We start from the raw sequence: 23,048 nt of genomic DNA, 5'->3' as shown, positions 1-23,048 counted from the left end.
GGTTGCTTGGTGAGTGTGACAGTGAGTTTAAGCCATCATTTCCTATTAGTCTTAGATCTGTTACCTTTCCATAGTACTTTAGCATCTGATCCTGAAGGGAGAATTTCCAAACAAATAAGCCATAACTACAAGGATGGTGGGGAAAAAAACAAAACAACAAACAAGAGAAACCGTTGGCTCTCTATTTGATATAGGTGGAAGGGCTGACTTCAGAACGAGTAAATAAATGTGCTACACAATAAATTTCCAGTATTTGGCAAGCCAGCAGTGGAGAGGCATGCTCAAAGAAGTTAGTTCAAGTCCCAGAATCAGTGAAGGTGTCTCAGGAGGTAGTTTCAGATACAGTTAGCCACCTCTACCTACAGGTCTTTGTCAAAAGTAGCATGCGCAATCTTCTTCCCACCCTTCCCCTATCCATGATTTCATAACAGTATGACTGCAGGATATATCAAACCATTTCCTTTTTCCTGTTGGGTTGTTTTCTTCTTGGATCAGTGTCTGGTAGACCCAACTCACCCCAATGTTATTCAGTCACTATCAAGGGATAGAGCAGGAATACCAGTTCAAGAGCAAAGTTAGTTACAGGAGGTGGTTAGATTTTATTCTCCATCTGAGCTGCCATGTCACATGAAAAAATACCCACAGTATTTATCGGCTTGCATGCTTCACTTGGCTTAATTAATCCAACTGATAACTGTGATGGACTGTTCTGGGATGTATATTGCACTCTCCATTTTAGGGCCAATTCTCTTTAATGCTTTCATAAATGATCTGGATGCAGAACTCAGATGCATACTAAGTAAGTGTGTAGGTAACTCTAAATGAGGAGGAGCTGTCGACTCCCTTGATAGTAGAGAGTCCTTGAAGAGAGATCTTGACAGGGTAGAGGGCTAGGCTATCAGCAACTATATGAATAGCAAATGCCAGATTATGCTCCTGGGAAAAAGCAACTCTTGCTATATGTATAGACTGGGGAACAAGAAAATGGAGAGCAGCTCTAAGGAAAGGTTATCTGTGGGTTCTGCTTGATGGCTAGTTAAATATGAGCCAGCAGTGTGCCCTGGCAGCCAAAAGGGCCAACCACATCCTGGGGTGCATCAAGCACAGCACTGCTAGCTGGTTGAGGGAAGGGATTTTCCTGCTCTGCTCTGTGCTGGTACAGCCTTACCTTGAGCACTGTGAGCAGGTTTGGGCACCACAGTTTTAAAAAACATAAGACTATCAGAGAGTGTCCAGAGGAGAACTATGAAGATGGTGAAGTGCCTAGAGGGCAAGACATGTGAGGAGTGGTTGAGGTGCCTTGGTTTATTCAGCTCAGAGCAGAGCAGGCTGAGGGAAGGCCTCATGGCGGCCTGCAGCTCCCTCACCAGGGGAGCGGAGGGGCAGGCGCTGAGCTCTGCTCTCTGGGGACAGGAGCTGCAGGACCCAAGGGAATGGCATGGAGCTGGGACAGGGGAGGGTCAGGCTGGGTGTTAGGAAAAGGTTCTGCGCCTAGAGGGTGGTTGGGTATTGGGACAGGCTCCTCAGGGCAGTTGTTATGGCTCCAAGCCTGTCTGAGTTAAAGAAGTGTTTGGGCAATACTCTCAGACATGGTCTGATTTTTGGGTGGTCCTGTGTGGCACCAGGAGTTGGACTTGATCAATGATCTTTGTGGGTCCCTTCTAACTCAGGGTATTCTATTATTGTGATTCTGGGTAGCGAGCATACTCCCCAAGCACAGCAGTGTTTGAAGACACAGTTGTACTTCCTTGCCAGGAGCCACTTTAGGTATGTCTAATACAGTACTGCATCATGCCCTGTTCCAGTCCCTACTTCTCTCTGGAATTAAATCTTCATCTCTTCCTAAAGAATGTCATATTTATGGCTCTGCAGAACAACTAATGAATCGTATCAGCTGTATTTCTAACACCTCAATAACACTCCTCAATTACTGTCTATTGTAAGATGAAGAAAAACAACAGAAAGTGAGATGGGCTAGTTTCTTTGCAGAAGAGACTGATATATGTGTGCTGTCCATATGCTGTTTGTTTCCCCAGATCAGCAGTGCTGAACATGAAGTATCATTTCAGAAAGAAAAAAATTACATGGATGAAGCAGGGATTCATGAATTGCACCTTGAAATACTAGAAGCATGTTTTCTTCTAATAACACAAAGAATGTATGTAAGCCAAACAATCAATAAAACCCAGTTCCCTACACAGTCAAGGAGCAAGCTTTGCTATTGACACTTTTCTTGACTGAATTTCAATAGGTATTTTTGGACATCTTTGCAAATAAAAGAGATTTCTGTCACTACTACCCAGGCTGAGGTACAATACATTTCTGTATACAACATAAGCATGCATGGCATTCTTCAGACATGAAATGACAAGATAATTTAGCTAGAGACAAAAGACATAGAACAATATTGGCTTGTTAAAGGTTTTTGTCATTTTAGTCATTCTTTTCATTATTCGGACATGATAAGGCACGGGAATGGAGACAAATCAAGCAGAATTAGGGGATGAATTCACAATGAGATATATAATCTTCAAACAGTGATCTGAGGGGAGAAAATGCAGTCACAGGAATGGATGAAATATAAGATCTGGAAACAAAAAGGCTCACGAAAATAAAAAGTGCATTATTATCTATATTTGAGGATTGATTGTGAGATTTATCTTACATACATATCTACTTTTAACAAAGGCCTGAAGCCTGACTCCGCAAATACTTAAGAAAACGAAACTTCATGTTTGAGTAAGCCAGACACATTTACCAGTTAAAAAAAATAAAAAATAAATAAAAAAATAAGCCACATAAGCAACAATGACCATCAAGACTTTCAGACGTCACACTGAAGCCAGCCAACAATATCCATCCCAACGTCTTGATAGTAGCCATCAGTTGATGAATTCACTGCCCAGTCTGTATTGTCATTTAAACTAATGTAGCCTCCATAAATTTTTGCAATGAGGAACATTACTTTCCAAAATAGTTTTTTGCACACCCAAAGAATGAGTATTTACTTCCTGCTGAAGTACCCCACCTTCACCTGTACAGGGAGGGACCACCTTCTTCATGCCTTTCTCTGAAGCCAGTTACTGACGAGCAAAAAATTTACTGCAAATAAGGAGATTTAAAGCTGTAGATCATTGGAGTATATTAAATGATAAGCAAATTCACATTTCTAAAGTAATTCTACCAATATATTAGCAATGCCAGCTCCTGTTCCACAGTAGGGGAGGTAATAACGAAGCCTTGTTAAAGGGCAATGCGATATCTTTTATGTAATGTCTTTTTTTAATTTGTGATAAAGTCATTAAAGCAGCACTGTATCTTCTTGAAGCCTCAAACAATAGTCTACATTAAATCTCCTGTGCAAAATTAAGGACAGTAGTTCACTGGGAAAATAAGCATCTGTTCTTGCTAATGCTGATGGCCTTCTAAAGATCATTAAACTATTCTAAATTGGTGACAATAAAACAAAGCAGAAGTGTTTTAACTTTTTCCAAAGCAAAGAGAAAATTGATTTCCCTTGTAAATACTTCTTTGTTCCAAATTTGTCCAGTAACCTATACCTCATAAAGCATGTCTTCCTTATGAAGTTGCCTAAATCTCATTCACCCACAATCACCTAGCTTGAATAAGTGTCTTTTAAAACTGGGTTAGTAAACATTCATCTTCACTGCATTTACACAGACTGTAGCTCCTGAGTCGTGCTCACCCTTCTCTAGCCACAGGCTCGAAGGAACTGGTTCTTCGGTGCTCAACTGAAATACAGGCATCAGCTCCCCATTTCCTTTCAGCCTCAACTAGAAACCTGCCTATTCTGCTGTGGAAGCTGCTCACAAAGCTTTGTTGTTCTTCAAAGAATACCCTGAAATTTCAACTGGACTACTCTTTCTTCTCTATTTCTTTTTGCTGCATTGCATTTTAAATCCAAATTTGCTTGCTCTAGATATATAACATTTCTACAGTAAAAAGACAGATGCTATTTTAAAATACTTTAAAAAACACCTTTCAGAGCTGTCAGCCCCAGTTTGGTTTTGTCAGCCCAGGTTTGGTTTTGCACCCAAACACTATGCAAGAAATAGACCTATCATGAAACAAAGAAAAACAAAAAGTCTCGTAGCAAGATAGTCAAGAGATCTTGGAGTTCAGTGCACAGATGGTAGAGAAGAGCTTTACAATTTGCTTAACCTAGCCTGGAGATAGACCAAGGACTCCAACACAAAAACGACTGATGGTCTGTCTTAGTATCCAAAAAACTTAAAAAATGTTTAATTCTCAACTCAGATTTGCTCTGTTCTGGTTCCCACCTGCATTGTGGGGGATCTCTACTACTACCACCACGTGTCCACCAAGGGACAACACCAGGTGAAGACCAGGTTACCCAGAGCAGCACCTGAAGAAGAATTAATAATGGAAGTGCACATGGCCAGATGGTACCTATTCCACCACAGCCATACACCACAAATGGGAAGTTAAAAGCTGGTTCCATTTATATAAGGAATCTTTTTTTTCCCCTCCTGTTGTGTTTCTGTGTTGGTGGAGTAGGGGTGAGAGGAAATTGAATGTTATTTCTTTTTCAGCTTTTTATTCCTACCTTGTCATGTTCCTGCAGCGAGCACTGTCCACTTTATCTAGGTTGCTACATAACAATATTTTTATTGCTCCAGTCAATAGGCTGGTGGGTTACTAGCTCACAAACAGTAAGGACATTGGATTTCAAAAAAAGCTTTTAATAAAGTCCCAGGGTAAGCACATACTGTTTAATCATTGCACTGATCAAATTACTAAATAAATTGAAACCTTGGAGTGCAGATTCAAATGCTACAGTCATGTCATCTGCTGAAGTAATCTGCCTAGCCAGCATTTTACAGTAACATCATTACAACAATTCCCACCCGAAGCAACGATGTAGGCATTTAGCTTACTCTCCTTGTGGTCTTGGAGACATACCCAGAATCATGGGGGTACCTTCTGGCTCCTGCTCTCTGCCAGTAATTCGTCACTGGCACCGAGTGACGCCTGAGATAATCTCTGTCCCTTCATTTCACCTGCGTCACGTACCTGATAGGACACCACAGGACCATGACGGCAACGAGGCAGGCTGGCACCCAAGCAGGACTTGAGGCAGTGCCAGCCTGCCGTCATACCCAATGCACACACTTGCCTCCGCACAACAACTGCCCAATATGCAATTAAACTCTCCTCTACCAGTTGCTCTCTCACCAGGCAAACATTTCAAGAGCCAGGACAGCAGAGGACTGGCTGGGTGTCCCAAACACCACTGCACGCATGGCCAAGCAACATCCACCTTCCTACAGCATGGCCCTTTCTCTGAATCCCACCTTGGAGGTCAAGAAGCAGAAGCGACAGCTAATCAGGGCACAACTAGTTGGAAAACACCTTTTCTGGCTGACACATTCATATGCCCTGCAAGGAAGTTTTCAGTATCCCTAACAAGAAGCAGGCACATGTCCTCGAAACCCACTATTAATTTTGATAAAGCTCTGCAGTAATTGCCTTGTAAGCACCCATCATGGAGGACCCACCAAGACAGGACTGCACAGCCACCATGTGCAGCAGCAATGGAGGCAGCTCCCACACCACAACAGCAACTTTCTTCTGAAACCACCTCAATTCACTACATCTCATACGGACTGGTCCCAAAAGGGCTAAGTGAGATCATCACATGGCACCACAAGGGAATTTTTCCCTTGGGCCTGCTGCTGTTGGAAAGGGCTGGGGACTGATGCTAGATAAGCTCTAAATAAAAATTAGGTGCATGCTTTAACACCAGGAACAGGTAACAGATAGCACAGCGATAATGAGATTCTTCATCACTATCATTTTTAAAATCAAGAAGCTGTTTATTTGAAAGATGGGCTCAAATTTTAACAGAAGACAATTCCAATGGTGCAGTAGCTTTTATCAGCTAAAAGATCAGGTGATACTATTCCAGTTCCTCCAAAGCCCTGTTACAGAGGCAAATCGGCACAGTCTGGTCTGATGGCTCAGCACCCATCAGCCCTGATTGAGGGCCGGTGATCCTCCGGTGTGTTTTCTGCTTTTACTCATCCATGACTAATGCAGCCTTTGGGATCCCCTAGCCACAAAGGCAACTTTCATTTCATAACTCCTAAACTATGTCTCACTTTTGCCCTCACCACAGACCTATAACCAACACCAGATACCAAGCAGGAACAGAAAAAATAATAATTAAAATAGATAGATAAAAAAATCTTCCTAGACAGGTTTAGAGAAGTTTGCCTAGTTTTGCCTAATGTACAGAGCATCCTAAATGAAGCAGCTCCAGCTGCTACCATTAAGACTCAAATATGCTGTCTTAGTTTGTGATGTTTTCGAAGTAGAAATCCCATCTCCCTGCATACCAATATAATACAACGGAGGTGCAAACATAGGGTCTTTGGGCACTGTAACAGTGTGAAGAAGAAGAGCTGTTTCAAATTCAGACTACTTGGATTACACTGTAGTTCCCACCCCGTTCTTCCCAGTTATGATATTCATCTTCTCAAATAGCTTCACGGAACGTCTTTGATAATCACCGCCTTCAAACACTTGTCCCTGTTATGTCTACCAACATCTACATATTCAAAACAGTCTCTGAAGCACATGCTAAACATCTGTTTCAACCACCTTTCTCTTTAGAGTTTAAGCTGTTTTCTGGAAAATTGCCATCCTAATGGCCAGCTCCTCTGTTAGCAAACCGGAGAATTCATTTTGTATTTATTGATTGTTCCCTAATGAAGAGCCATAAAGGTGCTGGAGACTCCTGACCAGACACTACTTAATTAGTACCAAAGCACATAAAATCCCAAATTAAACTGAGCTCTTTGTCCAAAGTCACAGTCATTGGAAAAGAAAGAGATGACATCATTTTCTGCTTACAAAGAAGTCTGTAAAATTTTATTAAAAAATAAAACCTAAGGAAATTAAAAAAAAAAAAAACTATATAAATTGTTCATTTCCTTACAGTTTCTAGGACACCAAATAGGTGTTCCAGAATCAAATCACACTTAGTACTCTTCCTGAAGGATCCAGCAATATGTTTCGTGCATAGAACTTATTGTAAATTAAATAAAGGCAAAAACCAATATAGCATTTGTCTTCTGAACAATATAAATAAAAGTTTAGGTTACATACAAAGACACAATGCAAAGCATCCAGAAGGTATTAAAAATTATCTCTAATGGATCTGTCTTTTCATCACTGTGTCTCATACAATAATTGAATTTCAATGTTCCCTCAAACTATGTTGGTACCGATATATTTTCTAATGGTACTGACAATAAAGAAGGCTGAGAGATGAGCAAGAATACCATTAAATGTCAAGCTTTTTTTACTCAAAACAAGCCTCAAGAACATTCTGAATAACCAATCTCTCCTTGCAAATCTTTCAAATTAAGTCATCCTGAAAGTTAATTCCCTTTCTTCCATATCATTTAAATTCTCAAATATTTGAGAAAATGGCAGGAAGGTAAAAAACTAACTAAAAGAAAGACAGAAAATCCCAACCTACATAGCAATAACGTTGCTTCTTCTGTTACTCTTTCTGCTTGTTGGAGGCATCTGTCTTCAGAGCAGTAAGGTGGCTTGAATTCTTCAGGTGCACACAAGCAAATAAGGAGTCTATCTATGATAGCACAAAACCTCATCTTATTAGCCTCTATAAACATCTCTATTAAAAACAGATCCTGCCATAGTAAGCTGCAATCCCTGGTACAAGTTGCTACTGCATATGTAAGAAAATACCCCGAACAAGTCCAAAAACTTAGTCATCCATTTTCCTTAAATCTGCCACTAGAATTAACATCTAACACCGAATGGTTGCTCTGCAAAAATCCAAAATCATATTCATAATGTCTGTTTCGTATTCAGCAGACTCTGAGACACTAACTGTAACCATCTGAAGCTTCTAGCTTCTTATCACAACGATAAACAAGTACATTCCACCCAAAAGAGCAATTTTGCTCAAACAGAAAATGGAATAAGATAAGCATATAAAGGACAAAACAATCATGGTAAAGCAAATAGCCCAAGAAAGCAGAATAGCATAAATATGTGTGGGCCTTCTTGGACATATGAATTTGGCTTCTTTGCCATAATCCATTATTCTTCCCCATATTTTAAACTGCACCCTTTTTTGCAATCGTAAAACTACACCACAGAAAGCATCTCTAACCCAGACAATTTCAGTGTGTCTTCCACAGAGTTTTGTGTTCCCAGCTGCCTGAAAAATTTCCCAAGAAAATGAGCTCCAAAGTGGTAACAGAAAACAGCAATACAACAGGAGAGACAGCTAACCACAGAGTAGCTTGGCAAGGGTCACCAGTGTGCTGAAGAGTGAAGCCACACAGAAACCTCTGCTTACCCCTTGCTCAGATTCCAGCAGCTCTGTTTTAACTCTGACTGCCGGCATCCCATCAAGCATTAACATTCTGTTTTCAAAGGCGCTGATGTCCTAAGGCAAAAAAAGGACAAGGTTAATAAAAAAAAGATGAAAGACGGTCGATTAAATTCACTGTTTTAATTCTATAACACTGCAGAAGTAAAGTACGTTTTTCCTAGCTAAAGTTAACAAACATGAAATAATAATTTCAAAAAGTACCTATCAAGTTGCTATTTTTCAAAAAATAATAAATTACATTTTCAGTTATCCTTAAAAGAGAACTAAATCTTTATAAACGAAAAAGGAAAATTACTGTTTTTTAATTTGCAATGAATCACACACATGCATATATATACATTTGTTGCTTTAGGATTGGAAAAGAGAGCAGTGATGCCAAACAGCTTCAGATTTTTGGCAGTATACTTAGGTGTATTTGATTTGAATCACACATTTGTACATTATATCACCTACAGAAAGCATACACTTGAATTCAAATAAATTATATTGAAGAGCTGTATGTGCACACAGTAAATTAACGCACATCTTCAACACATTCTCCGATTTCATATCATTATCTTGTAAAGTGAACTGCATTTCTCAACAAGAAACTCCATGCGCTCACTCCTCATACAAAATAAATCAGAAAAAAAAGAGTGTAAAAAACATCCTTCCAGTAATGGACAATACAGTCTGAGAGTTTCAGTTTGAAGTGGGATTTGCAAAACTGTAGTTCTCTGAATCAACATCCTTATTACAAATGCCTCGTCCCACTGTTGCATGAGTGTTTTATGAAATATGCAAAACAATCTCTGGTGCTTTCAGTTCAAACACTACCTTAACCTGAGTTAATCTTCTAATGTAGTCGAGGCTCAAGGATGGTGTTTCAAAGCTAGCCCCTTCAGCTGCCATCTGGTTTGAACAACACGGTGAGAATAAAGACATTTTATCACTCTAGCGAGAATATGACCTTATGGATCAAAACAATTTGGTCAGTTGCACAGAAATGCGAAAACGTCAAAGATGTTTCTCAAATAGTGAAACTCTAGCACATATTGCTTATAAGTGACTCATTCGCAGCCACTTACTTATCTGTGACCCTGTCTGGAACACAGCACTTGATACTGGGAACTCACCGCCACGCTAACCGCTACCTCTTAGTCCTCAACAAATGCACTGTAATGGAAAAAACCCTCTCCGTGTGTTTCACTGGCAGCAGATCTGTTCAGTACTGTGTGGTGCCGTTATTCAGAAGGAATTCCTGTGTTCATTGCCCTGTTTATTATCACGGCTGCTTTGGGGGAATTTCAAGGAAAAATGGTATGCCCTAATGCTTCCTAAAAGCTTCCAAAATACTCTTTTAAAACTTAAATTAATTTAAACATTTTTTTTTTCCAATTAAGGCACTGTATCCCAGGATCTTCTCAGGCTGTTTAGGGAGTTAAGTATTGCAGCAACCGTTTACTTCTTTATATTCCTTTACTTTGTTGTAATTTAAATAACTTACACTAAAGAGCAGGGAAGCCAATACACGCATGCTCCAACACAGTGCCAAAGGCAGAGCAAATGACCTGTTTAAAATTCCCATCACCCTCACTTTGAACCCATGTGTTACAGCACACAGAGCTGTGGCTACGGTTTGGTAACACGGGGAGGACAGGAACTTGGTAGTAAAGCAGAGAGCAGTGCGACAGAAAGGAAAACAGCACTTTTTTTTATCTCATATTTGTAAAATAACTAACTAAATAAAATTATAAAGTTTATAGAAAAACTCAAAACACTTAAATTACAAAATTTCAGACCAAATGAGTAATTTTCAGCTTAGCATTTCGACATTCAAACATATGGAGATGAAGACAAGTTGAGCAATTGTGATGTTCCAAGTTCATGCTATGCTTCCACTGCATATCTACTTTAAGCTTCACACAACAGGAAGAAAAAAATAATAATAACAATAAAAAAACTCTTCTTGCATCTTTGCAGCAACTCATTTTGTACACCTTGATCATTATTTGTTCTTTGAGGTGTGGGGTGGGGAGACAGAAGGAAGGAGCAGGATGCCACAAACAGCTCACTGAAATGGTTCCAGGCTTTACATCCCTCTTCCCAGCAAGGGCGGTGCATTGTTTACTTATCAGAAAGGGATCTCGTGTCCTAGGGCGTCACTGAGCTTCAGTGGTTTGGATGTGGTTTCGGGTGGAGCTACAGCAGGAGCCAGCCTGGCATTCCAGGCTCTCCCAGCGCCTGCTCTGCAAGCAGAGAAGTCTCCCTCCTTTCATGATTTATAAGCAGTACGGTTGAGTTTTACAGCAAGATCAGGAATATACCATAATAAAGCATCCCTTGGGCTGTTTAGCTTGTAGACAAAGAAGGATGAGCTGATATTGCTTCACGTCCCCGAGGAGGTCTTACCCGAATGAAAAAAGGGACGTGGCTGCCTTCCGCAGGAGGCACAAGCAGAAGGAGGGGGGCAGACAAAGCGCAATTGAGGAAAGGCAGGTTTAATGAACTGTTAGAATCTGATTAGGGGCTAATGTCCCTTTTAGTGCTTTGTACCAATTTACAGCTGATATACTTGAACCATTTTTCCCACTGGCTGTGATAAACTCATTAGTTTTAAAAATGCAAGCTAACCAGAGCCTTTGAAGTTTAAAACTGATAAATCATGAAAACCTGACTAGTTCATGTACCATTTAACACATTTACATTTAACTAAATTTTCAGAGCACTTGCTTCCCCTTTTGTTGTCTAAAATCATATTTCTTAAGATCAACACTCTGCCTTTTGAGCACTGGTCTGAAGGATGAATTCAGTGAATATTTCTGGCTTTTGGGCCGTTTATAATTCTGAGCAGCAATAATCGCCGGAGTAGATTCTTTCCAAATTATTTGATCCTTCTGCGTTTATAGCTGAAAGGGCATCGTGTGACACATCCTGGGGGGGTCCACCGCCTGGTAACTGCCGAGTGGATCTAATCTGTGTGTCGCACATACAGACGAAGCGTTTAGCCCAATATTCGCTCAGAGAGCTGATCTCTCAGAACTACGCTCTCCTGCTGTAACCAGCGTTTGCCCTACAGTATGTTCAAAGCCATTCAGCAAATAGAACGTAATTGCCGAGGTTTGCATACGGTGGGCAATCAGCTAAGGAAAACGGGCTTGCCTCATCCCCACAGGGGTGGGGGAGTGCATGGAGCTCCCTCTGGAGCCTCTCCGGTCAGCTGGGCCAGATGGAGCATTCACACCTGAGTGAGGCCAGGCTGCTCTAGTGCCCCATGCTAATTTATTACACTCAGGAGACCCACCAGCCGAGATTGCTGCTATGATGTACTAAACCAATACATTTTTCAGGCCAGAGTCCCCTCCCGGCTCACTAAACCCCCTTCACCCACTGTGGCAGCTGAATTGCAGCCCCCCAGCACCCCACAGGTGAGGGTGATGTGAATTTGTATGACAGCCCTTTGATGTCCAGCCTCCCTCCTCCCAACCCAGTCCACCCGGTGGACTCTGGTCACACACTTAGGCAAAACACACAGCAGATGTCCTAAACCAGGCCCTTATCAAGCCAAGCTCGGCATGACCTTATGAAAACATCTGTTCTCTTGGATCAATAAACCAACTGATCCTAAAAGAGAGAAACCTCTGTTTCTTGCTGCTATCCATTTCAGTCTTTCACTGATCATGTTTGGGCATTCATTGCCTCGACAGATTAACACGAAACACTAATCATGCCCAGGTCCATATGCGCAACTGCTACTGCAGTAGTTGTCACACAAAACAAATAAGCTTTAAGGTTTACAGGCTTTTCTTCTGAGAAGCTGTTGCAATCAGTCTAATAACAAGACTCTCCCCCCTTCCAAAAGACCTACATTTTTAGTACAGCATCACTCCAACTATAAATTGACATTTTCTTTACAAGGACAACTGTCTGTTGCAAGTTTTAATCAAATTATCATCAGCTACTTAAGGGGAAGACAAAACAAAACAAAAACTCTTATCTCATCCTGGTTCAACCTCTCTCCCCCTCCCCCCAGCATCCTGTAGTGTTTATTCATTTAATTATGAATGACACCATTATGAGATTTGGATCCATTTGGGAGAAGGCCCGTAGTTTTGAAGCCAGGTTTTTTATTTGGTCAAGCCATACCTTCAAAAATCATGATGCAAGCTTTTAACAGCAACAGGGGGAGCTGGTGCCAGAACCAAGCTCCTGCCCTGAGAGGCAACAAAAGATGCCTCTAAATTCACTCTGTAATATCTTCTAAGCGCAAGATGACAAAATCTGATCCCGCCCACACACCCTAGTCTCTACTATTTTGAAATCCAGCTGCTCAGTACTGATGCATGAGAAATGAAATGATGCTCTCCCAGAGCATGCTTGGCCAGACTGACAACCCCATGCTACTGCAGGAAGACAGCAGCGAGCTCAGAACCCAGACCCTACATCATCTGCATGCATTGACAGTCATTTATTTATGTTCCTGTGCAAGACTGGCTCATTCTTGTTTCATCTCATGAATTCAAGGGATATATGCAAGGGTGCATGATGCTAGTTACTGCTGTCATTAATGAAGATAATGGACTGAGTTATGTTGAAGTGCTGCACACACACACAAGACAAAGCCCTCAATGACTGTAAACTTTTCTATGAAACACCAAAATGTTCAGCTGATAAGTCAACATTTTGTGAGGGGTGGGTTGACCCTGGCTGGCTGTCAGACATCCACCCAGCCACTCTCTCACTCCTCCTCCTCAAAAGGGCAGAGGGAGAAAATAAAACGAAAACACTTGCGGGTCAAGATAAAGACAAAAAGATCCCTTACCAATCACTGTCACAATACAGATTTGGCTTGGGGAAAATTAATTTAATTTGTCACTGATTAAAATAGAGTTGGATGGTGAGAAACAAAAAGTAAAACACCTTCCCCCCACCCCTCCTTTCTTTCTAGGCTCAGCTTCAATCCTTCCCTTCAGACTCCTCTGTGCACTGTCCCCAGGTGACGCAGGGGGACAGGGAACGTGGAGGCTTCGGTCAGCCCACAGCAGTTCCTCCTGGCCACTCCTTCCTCCTCATGCTTTTCCCTGCTCTTTAGGGGTCGTTCCCCACAGGATGTGTTCCTGCACGAAAATCTGCTCCTGTGTGGGCTCTCCACAGCCTACAATTCCTTCATGTCCTCCATGGACACCGCTGTGGACATCTCTTCCACAGGCAGCAGTACCTGCTCCACCGAGGTCTCCTCGGTGGGCTGCAGGGGAGTCTTTACTCCAGCACCTTGCACACCTCCTCTCTAACCATGGTGTTCTGCCTGTGCAGTGTTTTGCCCTTTCTTATATACATTTTCCCCGAGGTGCCGCTATTTTGGCTGCTGGGCCCAGCCATGCTGTGTGGTGGGGTCACCGGAGCTGGCTGGAGCTGGCTGTGTCTGGCACGGGGCAGCCCTGGCCTCTCCTCACAGAGGAGCCCCTGCTGCCAGCACCTTGCCACATGCAGACACTGCAGCAATACGCACTAACAGCACCGCTTTGCAAGTTTATGTACCTTTAGATTACTTGGCACTGACCAGTGGCTCATACTGGCTTCTCACAGCCCCCCCACTCCTCTCTTGCAGGACCCCACATTTTGTGAACCACTGAACATACCATTATTTGGACAGATTTTTCCATGGAACATCACACCTTTAGAAATCTATGCATCCTCCTGAATTTTACTCCTTGTCTTGACCCCAGCACCACCTCCATAGTTATGCAATATGACTAATAAAACAGATTCCTTTGCACTTCTGTATGAACTTAACATCTAACATGAGACAATCTCTATCACTTTCATTTTTGAGAAATGCAGCATCAGTTGCGGGAAGAACAGAGTCAAATTAAATGTACAATATAAAAGTTTCAGGTTTAAGGAGAATACTTCTGAAAAGCTAAGAGCTGAGGACAGCCGCTAAGCATCTTTCCTGTCTCAAAGCTGACTTACAATATGCCTTGCCTCATCTTCCAGTCATTTTTACACAAGTTTTCTGCACATGCAGTAATTTCCAAATTCATCATTATATTCTCATTTATGCTTTCAAAACTTTTGGTCATTTTTGCAGGACCTCTAAAATTAATTAATTAATTAATTAATTAATTTTTTTTATATACAACTAACTTAAATACATCTGACCTAATAACTAATACTGAACTAACCACAAAGTAGCACGTTACTTATTTGCACTGGCAATAAGATTACTCTGTTGATTCTTCTGAAGATGAATACCTAAATTCATGCTATTCCCATTACTTACATTACTACACTGAAGTTATCCATTAACAAAGCAACAGACAGCATAACACCTCAGGGCAAAATATCTGAAGTGATTCATTTAAGGCAAACCTTTTGATGATATGTTGCATCCCTTTAAGGGTATAACCAGATACGGTTTTAAAAGTTTGAAATGCCTTTTCTCATTGATTCAAGGGAGACTAGAAGAAAAGATTGCCATCTCTTCTCAAATATCACTACCGTCTCCACAGGGAAAGGAAGCCAAGGAGAATGTGTTCTCAAATTTTCACAGGAAAGAACCATGAAACTGCCTTCTACCTCAATCTCCTGCACTTGCTGAAGACCTTCATTTCCAAAGAAGTCCTTTATACACCATACAATGAGATTTGTTAGTCACTGAACTGAAGTTATCTCTAGAGTAAAGTATACCAGTTAACATCGCCACAGTGTGTATAACAGCAGTTCATTCCAATAAGTGAAGGAAACAACTATCCAATAGAAAATAAAAGTAAATTTATGTAGCTAGAAGGTAATCACTCAACTGGGAATTCTGCCAGGGAATCGGGGTTAACAGCCCATGTCTTGCCATAGGATCTTCATCATATGTAATTATGTCTATAGCTCTGTGAAATGTTCATAATGAAAGCAGAGACTCTGGTAGTTCTGCATTTTACTCTGAACTTGAATTTCAAGTCAAATTACCAGAAAAGAAAAGGATCGCTTTCATTTATTGACACTTCAAGGAAAAGTGAAACAATTTCTTAAGAAATAAGTAGACCAAAGCCTTAAACTTTACACTGTTTTCAAGTGAAACGGGTGTGGTTGATCCGACATCACTCCAATTCAAAATGAAATTCCTTTAGTGAGGACAGAACAGAGTTTGCAGAAGCCAGTCTGAACAATAAAGACATACATAAATACTTTGTTTTATGTCTTATCTGAAACACAATCTTCAATGGACTTCTGGAAATATGCTAGGACATCAGATCAGCATGTGACTGTAAAGAAAAATTAACTACAGCTAACAGGAAGGCTATTTTTCACTAGTCCACACGTCTCTTTCTGCTCTGCCTGTTAGCCCTAAAAAGAGTTCATGGTGGACCCAAATGCAGTGCATGACATTCTCTACATGCAGTCTACATATATCTATGTGTGTATATATATCACAGACATACATCATCTACATGGCGTCCAGTGATCATGGAGACACTATAGATCTACGTCTAGTAAATATATCTTCCATGATGGCCTCTGAGTATGGTATCGTATTAGAACCAGGCATGCCTGGTACAGCCCACACCTGAACAGCAGTTTTGACTTAGTGCTGTCAGCACCTGAGAAGCACGTGCAGTGGCTGGCCTTTAGCTCAGGGTGTCCTGCTGAGATCCTCATCTGATGTACCAGATCGTGTCCGGCTGCAGCCTGCTGTTATCAGCACAAAGACATAAACATGCAACACAAGCTTCTTCAATTCCTACTCTGGTTCCTAGAGCCTTTATAAAAATAAAATTTAAAAATATATATATTAATTTTGCAGACAGCAGGATTCCAAAAGTAGTTAAGTAGCCAAGTCCCTAAGGATGTCGCTGTGTTTTCATTTGCTATATATTTTTACAAATCTGTCTCCAGGGGAAAAGTTCAAGTCCAGACAAGATTCAGTCATAGAACCAGAAAGACAACCAAGTTCTCACGTTTCGCTTTTGAAACTTTTTTGGTTTGTTTGGGTTTAAATTAGTTTTAGCAAATATAAATAGAACCAAAGAAATGTGGTCAGCTTCCAGGTGACAGAGGAGCATCAAGTGCATTGGAAACTAGAAGCCAATCTGCTATTTCTCAGACTCCGCAAGCAACTCTGTCAGCTTAAACTGCTCAAAATCCTTGTACATCAGCTCCACTTTCCTGCCACTTTCATCTGACCCTACAAACAATTATTGATCATTCCTGTATGTATCATTCAGACGCTGTTACAGGTAACATTAATTGTATCAGAACCATACATTTAACTTCTTACCAACTATAATGACTTAATTGTTCTCCTTCTAGTACAATATTCACAGAATAATTGGTAAGATTTTTAAAACACCAAATAATTTCCTTAATATTTGCGGATCTTTTTTTAGTCTTGCACTTAAAAGCCTTGCTCAAAAACATGTCCCCTGCACAAGCACATGCGCGCACACACACACACACACACAAAAACACTAAAAAACACCACATAGAGAAAGCTGAAAAAGAGACATCTATTCAGTAGAGAGAGATATATTGAAAAAATGGTATGTTTCAGAGAAACATGCACTGCATTTATCTTTCCACAGGAATTAATAGAAACTAAAAAAATATTTTCATAACACTTCATGATGCGTAACAGTAAAATAAACTTTTCATACCTTCCTGTTTTTTTTTTTTTTTTTTATTTTATTATTTTGTTTTTGTTTAAAGCACTGACAAGTAGTGAAGGTTACTATCAAGCGGAAATGTATGACTTTTCACCAAAAAAATAGTAATTGACCTATATTGCCACTTGTCCTTGACCACAGTTACAAGTCAAGTGGTTTTAAAAAACTACTTCTCAATTTCCAAAGTAGCTTTCCGCTCTTATGTCAATTGCCCTTGAGTTTGGAGAATAGTTTGAAGAATGTGAGGCTTAAAATTAAAAACAAACAAATACGAAAAAAGAAGATCGGTCAGGAGAGTGTAGATTTCTTATAGTCCTGTAAATGTTATATTGATGCAAATTGTAAAACACATGCTCCTTAAAGGTTACCTTTACAATTAGGGGGGCTGTTGCCTCAGTTATTAATCTTGAGAAAAATAATTCTGTAAGACATAAACAGCCGGTAAAAGCAGTTTCTATTACATCAGTTTTCATTTAAGACGTCCCCATGTCTTTTGTATTTACTGAAGACTAAAATCAAAGTTTGTATAATCAAAAATAAGTCTCAGGTCACAACATGCTTTTAATTAACTTCTCCTGCTGCTAGAAGGAGTATGTGACATCAACATAGTGTCAAGGGAATAGTTCTGCCATCCGACAAAATTTTCCTGTATCTGCTAATTGCATAAATTGTGGCTTTTTTGTAACTGGTGAGCAAATAAGCATTGAATGGAACTGCCCAGGAGCTTACCAGGAAATACACAGTAACCAGAATTCTAGTCCAAATTCTGCCCTTACCTGCTCCAGCGGGAAAAGGAGCTGCTTGAACTGTGGGGAACGTGTTGGCATGCTTTTCTACCCACCTGCCAATGTGCAAAAGTCTGCTTCCATGGAGACAGTTACAATATGAACCTCACACACTGGAGAATAAAAGGAACATTTAGCAGGTAGCAGTAGCCATGGTTTTGTCCAAAATTTTTGTACAAGTTCCAGTGTGACAGGCCATATGACCAAACATCATTCTTCTTTGCCAAGAAGACAAGATGCAGTCTAAGGGGCCTGCTTGGCTCTGTCACTCCCTGCAGCCCAAAGGGACCGTCACCTCAACGGGACTGCACCTTCAGCTCTGCCACCACAAAGCCCCAGAGGGGATGCTGAAACAACTGCAGAAAAGGTTTCAGGGGCCTGGACATCAGTGCTTCCTCCTTACGTTACACTGCCCTTTTCATTCTGGTTTTAAAGGGAAGCAAACAAGCTACAGCTAATACTGTATGTCCTGCTCGAGCATAGCCAGCTGGTGGGTCATGCCAAACCCTTCAGCATGGGGAGAAAACCGTTGCTCCTCCACATCCCATGTTCTCTCCCCTAGGATAAAATGTAGTTATAAATTGATTGTCAATGCCAAAAGCTGACTTCTTGTAAATCACAACCTTTACAAACTATAGCCTCTTAACAAGAGCAATGTAAGATAATGTAGTCATTAACTATGCCTAGTTCCCTTCTAGCAGCTGGAACACAGAAATTTTAAGAAGCTGTTATTGCTCATAGCCAACAAAAGTGTTTCTAATCTATCTGAGAGCTCCAATATATAAGCAGAACCAAAAATGTACCAGGAGAAGTCAGCTTTCCCCCTTTGGGTTAAAAATGTAACCACTAAACTGTAGAAAATTCAGTTATGCAGGCCGCATTTTCAGTTCAGATTTTACTTCTTCACAGGCAATTTTAAAAACCATTTTTTACTCTTAAAGAAAGACCAGTACATGACAGATATAAGAGAACCCCTTCTTCCCAGAAGTCAGGTGCTGGTTTCCAGCTCAGCTTGTTGAATTGCCAAGTAGAGGGACAGAAGAAAATTTACTGCAGGCTTACGAAGAGGAGAAGACACTTGCATGCAGCTGCACCCTCCAACGCCAGATACTGTTGGGCACACCTGCAAGCAGCAGAGCTGATTCTCACAGGACCTCAGAAACCGTCTGACGTGGTTCGAGTTCAAAGTCATAGAGATGATAGGCAGCAAGTGATGAAACCAAAAATATTCTTTCAGTGGCCCCATCCCATCTGTTAGGAAGAGCTGTAACCACAGCCTTTGCCCCAGCAACTCTGCAGGAGCAAAAGCACTGAGAAAGTGTCGACTGGTTCTGCTGCTCGTATTTGCAAAACTGTTGAATCATGCATATGCTGAAATAGCAAAGTATTAATTAAATTAAGCTGAATGATTGCATGTTCAGGAGAAGAAGTCAGACTATTTGCCAGAAGTTAAACATCAGTTTATCAACCTTCCCTTTTGCACAGTACTTTCCATGGGTATGGAAGTACGGCAATTGCTTTAGATGCTTCTTGCTCTGGAGCAAACAAACTGCTTATTCCGATGTTTCAAAAGAAAGGGTGTATGCTCTGATGAAACTCCCAAACTGCAAATGTTTAACATCCTGTCGCAACCTGATCTCTGCCCTATTTAACATCAGTTTGAGGTCTTCCCATTCCCCACGGGCTTCAGTGCAAATTTCTGGGAAAATATTAATATCAAAGCTGGCAAATAGCACTCATTAGTGTACTTCCAAAAAAAAAAAAGAGGGCAAACTCTGACTTTTGTTCAGTTAGTGAATGAATTATAAAGGACCTCAATTTGTGAATGAGAATTTTTAAGTATCTACTAAATATGTGAAAAAAGAGTCTGCAGTAACGTAGACTGCTCACATCAATTTCTAGATAGTCACAATCGGATACCCGATTGCTCACATGATGTATTTTCTTACCCAAGGCAGGATGACCAAAATGTTTGTATAGAATAGGAAACAGTCACATTGAACTCCACAAGCAATAAATGATGGGGGAATTAGGGTCCACTTTAAAGGCAATTCTAATTAAGTATTAAGACTTTCTAATTAACAGGTTTCAAATGTCAACAGCATGCATTTCCCACAGATTCTAAGTGAAGCTGCAATTCCTCAAATGCATTTGATAAAAAGTGTACTGCACGTGAACATTTCTGCCAATAATCAAAATAACTGTTTTCAGATTAAAGAACATTTTAAGTAACTATGGGTATAGCCATGAAAATGACAGAAAACAAACAAACAAACAAACAAACAAACAAACAAAACAAACAGAAAAAGAGATATAAGAGTAGCAAATATATAGCTCTACAATGACAGACCCTTTGAACTTAGATTACAGCACCCTTAAAATTTACTATATACAGCCAATCATACAAAGTATATAAAATAAATTTAAGATTATAAAAAGAAAGTAACACATATGTGTCAAGAGGAAAGATAAGCGTGGAATGTATAACACATCAGTTAGCATGAAACATTGTGAAACCCTGGAACAATTCAGGGAACAATGAATCACAGAATCATTCAGGTTGGAAAAGGCCTGAAGATCATCTAGTCCAACCTTTAACCTAGCATTGCCAAGTCCACCATTAAACCACGTCACTAATTTTTACATCTACATGTTTCTTGAAGATCTCCAGGGATGGTGACTGAACTGCTTCCCTGGGCAGCCTGTTCCAATACTTCACCCTATCAGTGAAGAATGCTACAGCCCATTTTTATTTTTTTTTTTCATTTTTATTTTGGTCAAGATTCCAAGATAAGTCAGCTGGGAAGGGGCCTCAGGAGGTCTCCTGTCCAACCTCATGCTAAAAGCTGGGGCAGCCCGAAGTTCTGACCAAGTTGCTTGGGGTTATGCCCAATAAGGTCTTTACAAAGTTCGAAGGATGGAGATGGCACAACCTCTCTAGACAAGCTACTCCACTGAATAACAGCCCCTGGTGGGGAAAAAAAAAATGCTTAAAAGCTTTTCCTCACAGTGTCTGAATCTTTCTTATTCCAACAAGGGCAATTGCAGGGTCCTGCACCTAGGGAGGAGTAACCCCAAGCACCAGTACAGACTAGGGGTGACCTGCTGGAGTGCAGCTCTGCAGAAAGGGACCTGGGAGTGTTGGTGGACAGCAGGCTGACCATAAGCCAGCAGTGTGCCCTTGTGGCCAAGAAGGCCAATGGTATCCTGGGGTGCATTCACAAGAGTGTTGCCGGCAGGCCAAGGGAGGTGATCCTCCCCCTCTACTCAGGCCTGGTGGGGCCACACCTCGAGTATTACATCCAGTTCTGGGCTCCAATACAAGAGGGAGACGGAGCTACTGGAGTGAGTCCAGAGGAGGGCTGTGAAGATGATAAGAGGACGGGAGCACCTATCATATGAGGACAGGCTGAGAGAGCTGGGCCTGCATAGCCTTGAAAAGAGAAGACTGAGGGGAGACCTCATTAATGTGTATAAATATCTGAAGGGAGGATGTCAAGAGAATGGAGCTGGTCTCATTTCAGTTCTGCCCAGCAGCAAGACAAGAAGCAATGGGCACAAACTGAAGCACCAGAGGTTCTGGCTGAACATGAGAGGACACTTCTTTACTGAAGGTGACAGAGCACTGGAACAGGCTGCCCAGAAAGGTTGTGGCGTCTCCTTCTCTGGAGATACTCAAAACCCGCCTGGATGCCATCCTGAGCAATGTGCTCTGGGTGATCCTGCTTGGTAGTGGGGTTGGATTAGATGATCTTCAGAGGTCCCTTCCAATCTCATCTATTCTGTGATTTCAAAGCACGCCCGTTGGATCTCATTCTCCCACCACACTTTTCTTCCATCACTACCCTCCAGGTCCCTCCAGGTGAGGTGCAACCAATTGACTACAACACTGATCCCAGGCATTCAACCTATCTTCACCCATTTGATGGTACCCCCATTCATGCTGTACTAACCCATAGTTTGGATACCAGACTACTGTTTAAAACCACTGTTAAAAGCCTTCCAGAAGTTGAGATGAATGGTTTATGTTTCTCTCCTCTCACCCGTTTCCCCAGTCACTCTGTATCACAGATAGCAAGCATTTGGGTCACACATTACTGTGGGTGAATCCATGCTATTTCCAGTTACCACCTTTCTTCACCATGCCCAGACTCCATGATTTTTCTGTGGACCAAAGGGAGGCTAACTGCCCCATGTCCTTGGTTCACCCTTTCGGACCTCTCTGAAGAGGACAGCACTGCTTGGCTTCTTCTCCTCATCAGGGATCTCCCTCTGTCTCCCTAACCTTTCAAACACGGTAGACAAGGGTGCTGCAAGAACATTGACCAGCTGCCTCAGCACCCATGGGCTTGTTTGGATTCAGTCCTCTCAGGCAATCCCCAGCTTGGCCCTCATCACAATGGGTGCTTCTGCTCCTTGAACCCTGCCTCTGAGCACAGAGGCCTATGAGAAGGCCATGATGGCAATGGCTGAGGCAGAAAAGGCAGTGGAGTACCTCAGCATTATGGTGCTTGCTTTCAGCCTCCCCAGTTTGTCACAGACCCATGTTTTCCTTGTCCAGCTTTTTTTCCACTGATGTTGTGGTAGAAGTTCTTGTTGCCTTTGATATCCCCTACAAGGCAGAACTCCATCTGAGCTTTGGCTTTCCTGATGCTGTCGCCACATGCCTGCGCGGTATTTCTGTGCTCATCCTTTGTAGCCTGTCCATGCTTCCACCTCCTGCAATACTGCTCTTTTTGCACTGGAATTCAGTCATGAGTTTCCCCCTTAAGAGAAGCCAGTCTCCTGGCAGGTCCACTTGCCTTATGAGCTGCCAGTGGATTAGAAAACAATTGGACTTTTCTTCTACAAATTTGTTTTTCAGGAGGTATTAGGAACAAAAACACAGATAAAACCTCTAGCTACACGTGTATTTGTGCCCCAGATTTTTTGCAGCTCTATACAATGGGATTCCAGTCCTCAGAAGAGTGAGTTTACATTCTTCTGGTAGCACCTGGTACAGGTCACTATCAAGAAGAGACTTTAAAAACCAGGTGGGCCACTGACTGAAACACATCAATGATATTCTCCTGCAGCATTTCACTGCCTGTGATTCATTGCAGAGGCTGTCAACACAGCTTAGCATGGACTTCAAATGATACCTTCAGAGCCCACTTCCCTTGTTTTCCTGAACTTTATCATTGAAAATGATGCAGTACAGTTCATGAATGC

The 23,048-nt window shown here is 41.4% G+C and overlaps 1 protein-coding gene across 8 annotated transcripts in view; it reads right to left on the bottom strand.

Annotated features, from left to right (window-relative positions):
* The window catches only part of KLF12 (KLF transcription factor 12), a 246,687-nt gene that overhangs the window by 142,696 nt on the left and 80,943 nt on the right, over nucleotides 1-23,048 (bottom strand). For 6 of the 8 annotated variants that reach the window (XM_027473007.3, XM_027472998.3, XM_027473022.3 and 3 more), the window contains exon 3: nucleotides 8,381-8,470. The exons of the other annotated variants lie outside the window; for them this stretch is intronic. In XM_027473007.3, the coding sequence (XP_027328808.1) occupies nucleotides 8,381-8,470 (90 nt within the window). The remainder of the gene's footprint in view (nucleotides 1-8,380; nucleotides 8,471-23,048) is intronic. 8 annotated transcript variants of the gene reach the window in all.

The sequence above is a fragment of the Anas platyrhynchos genome, chromosome 1 (assembly GCF_047663525.1).
Source record: "Anas platyrhynchos isolate ZD024472 breed Pekin duck chromosome 1, IASCAAS_PekinDuck_T2T, whole genome shotgun sequence".
Taxonomy (NCBI): Eukaryota; Metazoa; Chordata; class Aves; order Anseriformes; family Anatidae; genus Anas; species Anas platyrhynchos.
Note: the sequence above shows the minus strand (reverse complement) of the source record. Positions and strands in the feature narration are given on the sequence as shown.